This window comes from Electrona antarctica, assembly GCF_951216825.1.
Source record: "Electrona antarctica genome assembly, chromosome: 8".
Classification (NCBI taxonomy): domain Eukaryota; kingdom Metazoa; phylum Chordata; class Actinopteri; order Myctophiformes; family Myctophidae; genus Electrona; species Electrona antarctica.
Window position 1 is genome coordinate 20,251,891 of NC_136789.1, and position 12,591 is coordinate 20,264,481.

At 43.1% G+C, this 12,591-nt stretch overlaps 1 protein-coding gene across 1 annotated transcript in view; it reads left to right on the forward strand.

Annotated features, from left to right (window-relative positions):
- The window catches only part of LOC306928655 (neurobeachin-like), a gene marked incomplete at its 5' end in the record, with an annotated part of 211,871 nt that overhangs the window by 167,775 nt on the left and 31,505 nt on the right, over positions 1-12,591 (forward strand). Inside the window, 5 exons of the mRNA XM_079508925.1 lie at positions 135-505; positions 1,195-1,331; positions 7,033-7,193; positions 8,402-8,528; positions 9,504-9,623. Of these exons, the coding sequence (XP_079365051.1) occupies positions 135-505; positions 1,195-1,331; positions 7,033-7,193; positions 8,402-8,528; positions 9,504-9,623 (916 nt within the window). The remainder of the gene's footprint in view (positions 1-134; positions 506-1,194; positions 1,332-7,032; positions 7,194-8,401; positions 8,529-9,503; positions 9,624-12,591) is intronic.

The window sequence follows — 12,591 nt, forward strand, 5'->3', positions numbered from 1 at the left end:
CAAGTACAGTACTTAAGTAAATGTACTTAGTTACTTTACACCACTGGGTTTAAGTGGTGCATTACAAACTGATCTTCCTCCTCGTGCGGTGGTCTTCATCGTGTCACTGACCCATCCTCCTCCTCTCCGTCCAGAGCACCCGTCCTCGTCCTTCTCGGACCGCGACAAGCAGACGCCGACCCCCGTGGACGACTCGCCCCGCGCCGGCCTCCCCCATACGGACTCGGGCATCGGGGACGAGGGGGGCCACGTGGGGGCGGGCTCCCTGAACGGCTCCGACATGGGCCTGGGGGGTCTGGGCCTGGGCCTGGTGGGACGGGAGACAGACCGGGACAGGGACATGGTAGGAGGGGGGAGCGGGGCCGACCTGCTGTGCAGCCTATCGTCAGAGGTCCGGAGGTCTCAGGAGAGCCTGCTGGACTCCCCCCACAACCCCAACTCCGCCCAAGCCCCGCCCTCCTCCATCTCCAGCATCAGCCAGACCAGCAAGGGCATCAATGTGAAGGTGGGCCACGTCTTCAAGAGTGTGTGTGTGTGTGTGTGTGTGTGTGTGTGTGTGTGTGTGTGTGTGTGTGTGTGTGTGTGTGTGTGTGTGTGTGTGTGTGTGTGTGTGTGTGTGTGTGTGTGTGTGTGTGTGTGTGTGTGTGTGTGTCATCCGTTTCAACTAGTACAGATAATAGTCGCCGACAGACACTTGATATAATGATTTGTTTTGAACAGTGAACATTTTGATAAATGCTTATCATTCAATGTTTTTTACCACAGTGGTTTTCAAAGTGGGGTCCAGGGACCCCCAGGGGTCCTTGGAGGAGTTCTAGTCTAGAAAATGTTTGAATATATTAAAAGATTAAAAGGGCCTTTCTGTGTGGACTTTGCATGTTCTCCCCATGTCAGGTACCCTCACAAAAAACATGCAGTAATCCTGGTCTCTAAAACTGCCTCCCCCTGGCCAGCCAGAGGAAGTGTAGCGCCCAGGATTACATTAGATAATTGACACTGGGTGAAAAAATGGGTTGCAAAATCGTGGGATAAAAATTATTTAAAAAATATATATATTAAAAGATATTTGAATTTTAACGCACTTTGCTTCTTGAGGTCCCTGGCACAAAATAGATAATTTCTTATCATTGTGTGTTTAGTTTTTTACAGTATCGTAATCTCTTCTCATTCTGCGTTCTCTCTCGGCCCTCACAGGAGATCCTGAAGAGTTTGGTGGCGGCTCCCCTTGACGGCGGGGAGGCGGGGCAGGAGGTGGGGCCAACACCGTATCACCCAGACCCCGCCCTCAAGACACACCCCATGCTGCCCATGCAGTTCCACTCCTTCGACAGGTACACACGTCGTCCCTGCTTTTACATTCCACCTATGGGGAAAGAGAGAGTTCACTCAGTACAGACAGACATAGTCACATATAGGGCCCTATTAAGCAAGTGGAATCTAATTACATATCATTTTACAGTTTTTAAGACGTGGGGGCGTGTGCAATGTCATATTACAATTATGGGCCAGGTAAGAAGCGCTTTCGACACCCCGTGGTGTGAGCAAAACGGCCTTGAATTAGTCATGGGAGTGTTTCAGGGAGTTTTGAGGCTTACCCAATGAACATGTCCGTACTATTCTCTTTACGACACCAGCTGATGTCCTCATGGAATGCGCCCTTTCCGGCAAGTGGTATTACATTTCTGCAGACTGGCACCATAGACATGACATGACTTTGTCACATTTGGGTTAATTATTCCTATTGCACTGCATGCTGTCACCTTTATGCCTCAAAAGAACAGATCCACAAGCTGTCACAGCCATGATGTGCATAGCTTGTAGGCCTATGTCTCTATTTTGTTAAGTAACTTGCAGTGTTCATTGGAAAGTCATTACAGCGGCGCAGCCATATGCTAAGGGAGGGAGATATACGCACATCATCACTTCATTTGTTTCTGTTCTAAGCATGAAAAACAGCTATAAAAATCTTTATTCTAGTTCATTTGATTCATAAATGAATAACTAAGCCTTTGAAATGGCACCTACCTATACCTTTCAGATCGGAATGGAACTGCGAGTAGATACGCAGCATTGGCTGGCAAATTGGCAATCCATGCGTAATGTTCCCAGAATCGTCTAACCCCCGAACATACAAGTTCGTTTGATATTGTTTAATTCGATAAAAATAGAACCATATACCATACAGCGAATGAAAGCAAGATTCCTAAGGAATGTGGGGATTTTAACGGCTGAGAAATGAGATAACCATGAGTGTTTATAATATCAAATATTATAAGAATAATATGAAAGACAAACGGGCTGTGAAGAGCTCAGCTCACCATCCCGACAAGGAGGAAATATAGCCTATAGTGCATGCACGTATATGCACTGACTGTTGCACACACGCTCTTTATTTGTTTCTATTGAAAAACACCAGTAAAATAACGTTTATTTTATTTTATTTCATTCGAGTCACGACGAAGGAATGAGTTGAAATGCCATACGTGCGCCATGCGTATTGCTGCGGCCCCAATGTTACGGTCTTCGCTCGTAGCATTTTATTGAAGAAGAATTGAGTCGGGTGTGATACAGCGTATGAAAGCAAACTTCCCAGTGATTATGGAGATGTTTTAATTTTTTAAAAAGGTTTAGAAATGAGCGATATATGACCCTTTATAATCTCAACGAGAAAGCCAGAAAGCTCGCTGTTGCCATGTCTCATAGAAACAAGTAAATAGGTCTATAAACATACTCCCAAAAGAATCGCATAATTATAACAGGGGTCTACAACCTATTTTAAATGAAGTGCCATGTTTTTATTTTCTAGATAGTGAGTCTGCCATATCAAGATTCCTTTTAATGACACCACATTAACATTTCCAGCATATTTTGATTGTCCACAAATATAAAGTTCTTCCTTCTTTTTACATATTTTCTTGCACATTGTTATAATGATCATTATAAATATATATCCCCCTGCAGTCAGAGTTCATTGTTTTAATGAATGAATGTGATGCATTGTGAGCTGGTAGATCTGCTATTTTCAAAAGTAATCTTTGAAAAAAGTGACAATAAGAATATTTTTGAAAAATGTTATTGAAACATTTAAAAACACAAATCTGTCATGGGGGTCACTGGCTTAGTTGGGCAAATGCATTCATCTGGGGGTCCTTGACATGGGAATGTCGCTGTGTGAGGATCACTGGTGTAAACAACATTAGGAGAAAAGCCCAAATAAGCACTTTAGACACAAGAAAAGCAACCACAACTACCAATATTTACAAGCAACTTTGCAGAAAAAGAAGCCGCTTATAATAAACAGCAAACAGACATGGCAACACTCCAGCAGCACTCCAGAGCCGCTCAAGTGTAAAATCAAACAGTGCTTTTTGCTTTTAAGACGTGGTCAGACCCAGGCGGAATCGGTATGCGCTGAGTGTTTTTAGGTCAAGGGGCTTAATAGCAAATAGCGCAAAGCGAAAATAATTAACATATGGACACTCCCCCAATGCTAAATTATGCAGGAACGTGGTATTCCATATGAGTGAGCGCTCACCACGGCTTCCATAATACGAAAAGGCGCAGAGCGAGGGCGAAATCTGTATTACCGCATGGGTTTTTCGTCTTGCTTAATAGGGCCCATAGTGTCAGCATATGGTGCCTCAAAGACATGATATCATCTGGTTTACCACAGCGGTTCTCAAAGTGGAGTCCGGGGACCCCCAGGGGTCCTTGAGGGTGTTCCAGGGGGTCAAATGATAGTTAGGAACCAAATACCTGTAGACCCTTGTGTCTGTAACTCATATAGTATAGCCTACAAATGGAACCAAATGGAGTGGACCCATTGGGTGGTCCGTGGCCTAATGCACATCAAACTGGGGGTCCTTGAAATAAAAATGGTTCAGAATCACTGCTATACTGTCCTTGTAAAAGTCTTCTCTTATTCTCCCTGGCGTATTTTTTCAAATGGGGGTCTGTGGGCTATGATGTCAGTCCAGTAGTCATGAGAGATTCATGTTCATATAATCATATTGATTGATTGATTGAAAATTGTATTAACAGTTTGCAGAATTACAGTACATTTCAAGCACAAACTCAATACAAAGGCTGTTAACTGTGAGTGGACGACCCAATTAAGCATTACACTTGTTTACAACAGGGTCCACCATGTTCAATTCATCAAAACATTTAGAGACGTACAAATAGACACTTCTATATAGACAAAGAACAGAACAGGAATTCATCATAATGGAGGTAAAAAGGGAAAAGAAACATATACAGTGAGGGGAAAAGGGGGGGGGGGTGCGGAGGGGGGGATTCAGATTTTACGGGGGCCAGTTTCGAATTACCACTAATGCAGCTAATACCCATTCTTAATTTAACTTATAAAAAAATATTTTGAAGTGGTGCATGATCAGATACCACAGAGCTGAGAGAGTATCTGTCCGGACAAAACATCTAATCATGTATGGATCTCAGTATCCATATATGGGCATGGCCTGGCTTCAATCTGTATCTAGGACTCCACGTGGCCAGTCTGTGATGACAGTCAATTATCTCCCAAAACATATACTGTATACTGTAGTTTTTGTTTTGCATTATTGCAATTTTTCGCAATTATGTGAAGAAATTGCATGGAAGTTTAGTTTGGCTACTGGCAGCATTCACAAGAAACTTGGCACACAGGCCCTTTATAGGTGGATACTGGCAGCCTTTTAAGAGCCATGCTGTAAAGATTTTAATTAAAAAAAAATATCTATACAAGAAAAATGCGTCAAAAACATTTGAATAGGAAGAGAAGCCTTTAGATAATGGATTCAATGCTCTTTATGGTGGTCAACACACTCATTATGTTTCATAAATTTGGACGGCCTGGGCTGTGGCTCAGCGGTCCAGGTACCTTGGCTGGTAATCCAGTCTGGCAGTGTGCCGCGGGTTCATCTCCCGATTGTTTTCTTTTTGGCGAGAACAGGCTATATTCAACTGACAATAACTAGGGAACGGAGGGGGAGTAACATACTCCTTTTGTCCTGCAGCACAGACACACCTCTGTCGTTTGCAATACTCGGGGGGTCGATTGTACACTCAAGACTGTGCAAAATCATATTTTTGCACAATATCAAAAGTAGCAGAACGACAAGCTCAAAACGAGCTTTCAAGCTTGTGGATCTGCTACTTTTGATGTTTTTGTGCGACGCTGTAGTATGACCACCAAGCAGCGTAGCGTTAATCTACGAAAAAAACACAATATGGAGACAAGACGTTTTTTGCCGACAGCAACGGAAAAAAGAAAAAGAAGAAAAAAAAACATACATATCAGACGCCATTAACTTCCTTTCCTCCCCATTTACCATAGTGCCCATAAAGTGTTTACCAGACAGCCTCCCTGTGGTGCCAGCCTCCCGGGGACAGTGTTGGTCTTGACGTGACCACAATAAAACACGATTCTCCCACTTCTCATTCGTTTCTCATACCAGCGCCCAAACTATTCCACATCCAGACTTTCTTTCTTCACTGAGTGCTGAATAAAACATATATAGTACAGAGTGACTCATTCTCATACCATCCTTGGTCGCCGGCAGACTTTAAGAGCTGGAGCTATAGCGACGGTCGCATCAGTGGCATCACACACAGTGTTAGTCACATCCACCTCCCTGGTAGCCCATCTACTTTTTTAGAGCTGTCTGTCTGCAACCAGACAGACCACACATGAGAAGGCACTAGGCAGTCAACCTGCATCCATTCCACCAATCTGTCTGTGTTCATGGACTCTTTTATTTAGCATTCCACTCACTGAGCACACCCGAACAGGGCCGGCCCTCCCATCAGGCAGAACAGGCAGTTGCCTAGGGCATCATGAGGGGAGGGGGGGCATCCACCAAGCAAAAAAAATGTGCTTTAGAACACAAGGGGGCCATGGTCATTTTTCAAGGGGGCATCACGAGAAATCCTGCCTAGGGCACCAAATTGCTCAGGGCCGGTTCTGCACCCGAAGCCCCTCGCACCACAGAGTCTGTATTATTTGCATGAAAAAAAACAGGGGTGACAAAACACACTTCTTTATGCACTTCTTGCACACCTACTACACGATGAGAGTGAAGAGGGGGAGGTCAACCTTTGCTCCCTTTGGTGTGAACAATGGTGTCCACCAGGGTGGGATGTTATCTTAACGTCTATATGGATGATTTATCTATGATCTTAAATGCATGTGGTGCAGGGTGTATGGTTTGAAACTTGCTAATTAATCACCTTATGCAGATTACTTTGTCATCTTTAGTCCATATTAGTGCTGGTCTTCAACAGCACGGTGCTGACATTGATATTAAATATAATGCAAAAAAGAGTAAGATGATGATTGTCCGAAGCAGGGAAGACAGACAATTAACATTTTCTGACTTCTATCTCTCTGGCTCTGTCCTTAATGTCATGCCTGCAGTGAGATTAAATATTTGGGCCATATCATCTCAAATTAATTCTATGATGACAAGGACATATATATAGTCGGAAGGATATAGTCAAGGAAACATGCTGTGTCGAAAATGTAGCATGTGCTCAGTACCGGTGAAGATTTCACTCTTTAAATATTTTTGTACACCTCTGTATTATACTGCCGACCTATGGTGTCGCTACAAACAAGCCAGTATCAGACGATTGACATTGGCTTATAATGACTGTATGAGGTTGCTACTGAGAGCTCCAAGAAGCTCCAGTGCAAGCCTGCTCTGCTGTGCTACGCAATCTTATGTATAGATTTATGTGTAGGGAATCTGAGTCAGTAAATTACATCATTGATGTCATTACTAACCCTATACGTAGTTCTGTCAGGTTCTCCTCTAGACTGTGGTACCGTTGGCGCACTTGTTTGTATGTTCTAAACTGAACATGGTGGAACTCTTTTTAGTGTTTATTTCTTTTTCTATTATTTTTTTAATGATGATTGAAAATTAAAGATATTAAAGATATATTGAGATATTAAAGTTATTTAATATCTCGAAAGACGTTGAATGTTTTTAGCTGAGGTTAACGACAGCTGTGTTTTCTGTGTTTTGATAGGAGTGTAGTGGTGCCAGTCAAGAAGCCGCCGCCCGGTAGCCTGTCAGTCAACACAGTTGGCAGTGGCACGCCCACCACCAGCGGAGCGTCCAATCCCGGCAGCACGCCAAACATCTTTGCCGCTGCCTCGGCTACGCCCAAGAGTATGATTAACACTACGGGTGAGACAGCACGCACGCACGCACGCACGCACGCACGCACGCACGCACGCACGCACGCACGCACGCACGCACGCACGCACGCACACACACACACACACAGGTACAACCACTATTCTGTTTCATTTGGACATTTTCAACATGCACTGATGTCAGACCGAACACGACTTTGCACATATGGCCCAGATATCAATCCTGGATGGAATGCAAGCATTAATGGGCCTGATAAAGCCGCTCAGAACTGGCGGGACCAGTACCCTCACAAAAAACATGCAGTAATCCTGGTCTCTAAACTACCTCCCCCTGGTCAGCCGGGGCGCCTGATGGAGGGGAAAAGAACTGGTCGGAATAACGTATTCCTTCCACGCGCTATGTCCGGCCGGGGAAATTCCCCCCTGTCAGGTGAAAAGAAGCAGCTTGGACTCCTCATGCATAGAAGGAAGTATGAGGTCAGTCCGCTGCCCCCCCCCCCCCAGGTTGGCAGAGGAAGTGTAGCGCCCAGGATTACATGACATAATTGACACTGGGTAAAAAAATGGGTTGCAAAATCGTGGGATAAAAATTATAGAGTAAAAAAAAAAAGAATAAAGATGTGTTGTTCTTTTGGTATGTGTGTTGTTCTTTAAATCCCGTTGAGAGACTGCGACGGAAGGTAAGGGCTTTGTGTGGACATAGTGTGTATATGACAGTGGTAATCAAACTTTTTCATGTTTGTCAGGCACCCCCAAATTGATATACTGTATATATTGAGTTATATTTGAACGTCTGTGTTTGGACAAAAACGAAATATATAATCTTACTCTTTGGATAAATAAGTTAATTCTCACCGTCAGTTGATGCATATGATCTCCGGGGTGATTTGTTTATTTTTGAACACGCCTATGGGGATTCCAATGCAAAAAATAACTCCATGGCCCATAGTGGCCTCTATAGCGACAGTTATGTCGGTGAGAGATGAAAATCTAAATGATTTGAAAATTTCCGGAAATATTCAAAATCAGGAAATTTACTGGCTCACCATTGTGAACTTTAATATAGAGTGGTTTAAGCTAACTTTGATGCTCAAACCCCCGGGACCCACATTGAGAACCACTGGTGTGTGAAATATGGGGCAGAGGACATTTTGGATTTACCGGCACTGTGCCTCTGTTTCCCTCTCTCTCTCTCTCTCTCTCTCTCTCTCTCTCTCTCTCTCTCTGTTTCTCACCCAGGTGCCACAGACTCGGCATCCTCCTCCTCATCCTCTTCCTCGTCCTTTGTCAACGGCGCCACCAGCAAGAACCTCCCAGCGGTTCAAACAGTGGCACCCATGCCAGAGGACAGCATGGAGAACATGAGGTCAGAGGTCACCCCCTCTCTATTTGTCTCGACGTCATGTGTCCTCCTCGCTGTCACTCAGTCAGCGGCCGTGTTTTCCATACAACCGTTTTCACTGTGAATTATGATGCACGGCATCAGGAAAAGATTAAAAGATGTATGCAAAATTTTCCAAAAAGACGCGTAGTTAGAAAAAAAGCAAAAATGTCGGACCCAAAGTTCCCAATTTGATACATTCTGAGCTTGTAGACAAGCTTTATTTTTCTTTTTTTTAAAACAGGGCTTAAAGCAGCAGTATGTATACTGTTTGGGGTATTTTCAGTGGCCACTTTGGACACAGATAACATGGCAGCCAACGTCTTTGACATCATTACCCAAGAGCCTGGGTAAGCCAGCACATACACGTATCTGCTGGCTTGACCCCCCCCCCTACACACACACACACACACACACACACACACACACACACCTGCATCAGATGCACACACGTACGCAGCCACAAAGATACATCAAATCATGGTATACAACTTAGTACCCTGCATCAGTAACATTCCTTTTACCCTAATTGATTTAATTGGATTTCTTGTCCGATACTGTATCAGGCTTGTTCCCTGCCCTCCACACCATTTCCAAGTACCATTCTCAATTAATCCAGTTAAGCTAGTTAGTATGTCCCCCATTCCTATATGTTCCCATATTCTGCAGCTATCACAGATGCCAATAAAGTATAAGTTGTCTTGTAATAAAAATGTTAGCTCGAACCATCAAAAAAGTTAACAATAACTATTATGTTTTTTCCATTATTACGTTGAACATCAAGCCATTTTGAATCCATAACTACACGATCTTAAACCCTTAGACGTCTTGCGCAGTGTTGTGATTGTGGCGCGCATGTGTGTGCGTGCCAAATGTGTGTGCACGTGTGAAGCGTGCGCGCACAAGCATTATTTAATCTGTGTATATGTGTTTGTGTGTGTGTGTTGGTTTGCATTGCAGTGCCTGTTGTGAGGTGGATCAGGGTGTACTGCGCAGCGGTCAGACGCCACCAGAGCTCAAGTCTTTTAGCTCGCTGGCAGGCTTCCAGGCATCCCCCCGAGATGCAGGACAGTGTTTTAGGCAAGGATACCCTCGCCCCAACCCCACCCCACACAACACACACGACCCTCCCCCCCCCCCCCCCCCCCCCCACGCACACCCTACGACCAAACACTGGTAACTGGAATTGACCCTATCACACCTGGCCACCATTTTGCAGCTTACTTCATAACCTCTTGGCCAGTTTCCAATACTCATCGCCTACTCTTCTGTCCTCCTACTCCAACTCACACTTCTTTATGCACTTCTTGCACACCTACTACACGATGAGAGTGAAGAGGGGGAGGTCAACCTTTGATCCCTTTGGTGTGAACAATGGTGTCCACCAGGGTGGGATTGTATCTCCTTTTCTTTTTAACGTCTATATGGATGATTTATCTATGATCTTAAATGCATGTGGTGCAGGGTGTATGGTTTGAAACGTGCTAATTAATCACCTTATGCAGATGACTTTGTCATCTTTAGTCCATATTAGTGCTGGTCTTCAACAGCACGGTGCTGACATTGATATTAAATATCAATTGTTGTTTTGCGCCAGTTGTCCGACCGTGAATCACTGCCGTCTGTCAACAAGTTCAACCTAGTGCTCTAGGCCACGTATTGCAAGTCCTCAGTGTGCTTTAAGTGAAGTCTAGCCTCGGTACCCATGCCTCTAGACCAGAAAGCACACAGGCTGGAGCAGGCTACGTGAAGTCTAGTCTTGCAAGTCAGACTGTTGCCTCCCATAACTTTCAAATGCTTCTGTCAAACGGTCTGGAGCAACGGAAGCTCTGAAAATTATCAGAGGATAAAGCAGATGTGAACTTGCCTCCTCCCCGCTTCCGTTTCATATTTACGTCGTGCAAATTTGTCCTAATAGAATTAAAAAACAATCAAAGCAATTATGTCTGAGTGTATATATATATTTATATATATATATCAGAAATGTAATTTCAAAAATATTATGTAACAATATTTTAAAGTATATTTTCGCGAACAGAAATGACAAACAGATCTTGGCGGCTTCTGTTCTGGGCTTTCGGGATGTGTAGTTCCATCCTCCTTCACCTACGACTAGGTGAAGTCCACAAAGTGGTCACTGGTCACATATTTTAGCTGATCACAGCTCTTGACCAAGGTTATAATAGTTAACTAAAACTAACTAAAAAACGAAAACTAGAATTAAAAAAAACATTTTAGTTAACTGAAACTAAATAAAAAACAAAAATAAATTAAAAACGATAACTAAACTGAAACTGTATTGTGTGTTCACAAAACTAACTGAAATTATAGAAAAAATACTTATAGTTTTAGTTTTTATAGTTTTAGTTATAGTTTTTTAGTTTAAAAAACTAAAACTAAACTATAACTAAACTAAAACTAAACTAAAACTAAGCATTTCACCAAAATAAAAACTAAATAAAAACTAGCAAACCCGCTCTAAAAACTAACTAAAACTAACTGAATTAGAAAAAAAAGCCAAAACTAACTAAAACTAAACTATAATGAAAAAACCAAAACTATTATAACCTTGCTCTTGACCTCATTAGTTAAGAAGTGGGTTGTGCACATCCAGTCCGTCGCCGATGCTGGAGACTGGTGCTGGCCTGCTGGACACAGTGTAAGAATGCAAGTCTGCACAAAGTGTTTTTACTTTAAAACACAGAAAATTGGTACAGGTGGTACAACGTTTCGGCCACACTTCACTAATTTAATTGTAACACTGCCATGCTTGAGTACAGAGGTATAGCCTAGCCCTATTGTAGCCTCACAGTGGCCAGACGCGAATCTGCCGTTAGATTGCCGCTAGGCCTATTGGGACATTGCATCTGATTCTGAAGTAACTAAAAACATCAGTAGAATGGCTGCTAGTCCTAGAATGCCGGCCATGAATGAAAGACGGACTTTCTTTCATGCACACCCGGCAGGAAAGGAAAAGCCTGCAGGAAAGGACCTTAAAGGAAAATACAGTACCTTTTAAGAGCATTCTTTTTAAAGTATTATCTTATGTCACATGCTTATACTGCTGCAGCTTATAATGCACTTCACTTCACTGCTAGCTGGGCCTAGTGTTTCTATAATGCACTTCACTTCACTGCTAGCTGGGCCTAGTGTTTCTATAATACACTTCACTGCTAGCTGGGCCTAGTGTTTCTATAATGCACTTCACTTCACTGCTAGCTGGGCCTAGTGTTTCTATAATGCACTTCACTTCACTGCTAGCTGGGCCTAGTGTTTCTATAATGCACTTCACTTCACTGCTAGCTGGGCCTAGTGTTTCTATAATGCACTTCACTTCACTGCTAGCTTGGGCCTAGTGTTTCTTATATTATAATGCACTTCACTTCACTGCTAGCTTGGGACTAGTGTTTCTTATACGCACTGTTGGAAGCTTGCTTTTTGAGCTCTCTCTGTGTGCAAGCAATCCCTTCTGTGCTTTCTGTATTTGTCAATAGAGCGTAGGATAAAAGTCTCTCTCTCTCTCTCTCTCTCACACACAAACACGCACGCACACACGCACGCACACAGTCATTCAGTCATTCTGTAGACGGTTTCAACATTCTGTTGTTGCTAACGAGACAACGTCCTGATCTCTGTTAACTTTACGCCATGAGAGTTTAAGACAAGTCAAACAAGTATGGAGCTATCTATCAAATCCAGGATTAAATTGAATCCTAATCTGGCAGAGGAGGCTGAAAAACAGCCAAAAAACACGCACATCTATATACCCTAATAGGCTGCGTGCCGGATCAAACAAAGTAATAGTTTGAATACTTCAATACTTGAATTTCTATATTGCAGAATAAAAAGAGTTCACACACCATATTTCTGGGAGCAGAAAATGTTGTGCAGACTCTTTTTATTCTTGATATATAAGTTTAATATGCAACATGTGTTGGAGGTCCCTGTTTCACCTCTCTCTCTCAGTCAGTGGTGCAGGACTTACGCAAAATATCAATACTGCAATATAGAAATTCAAGTAAAAGTGCGGAATTCAAAATGTACTTGA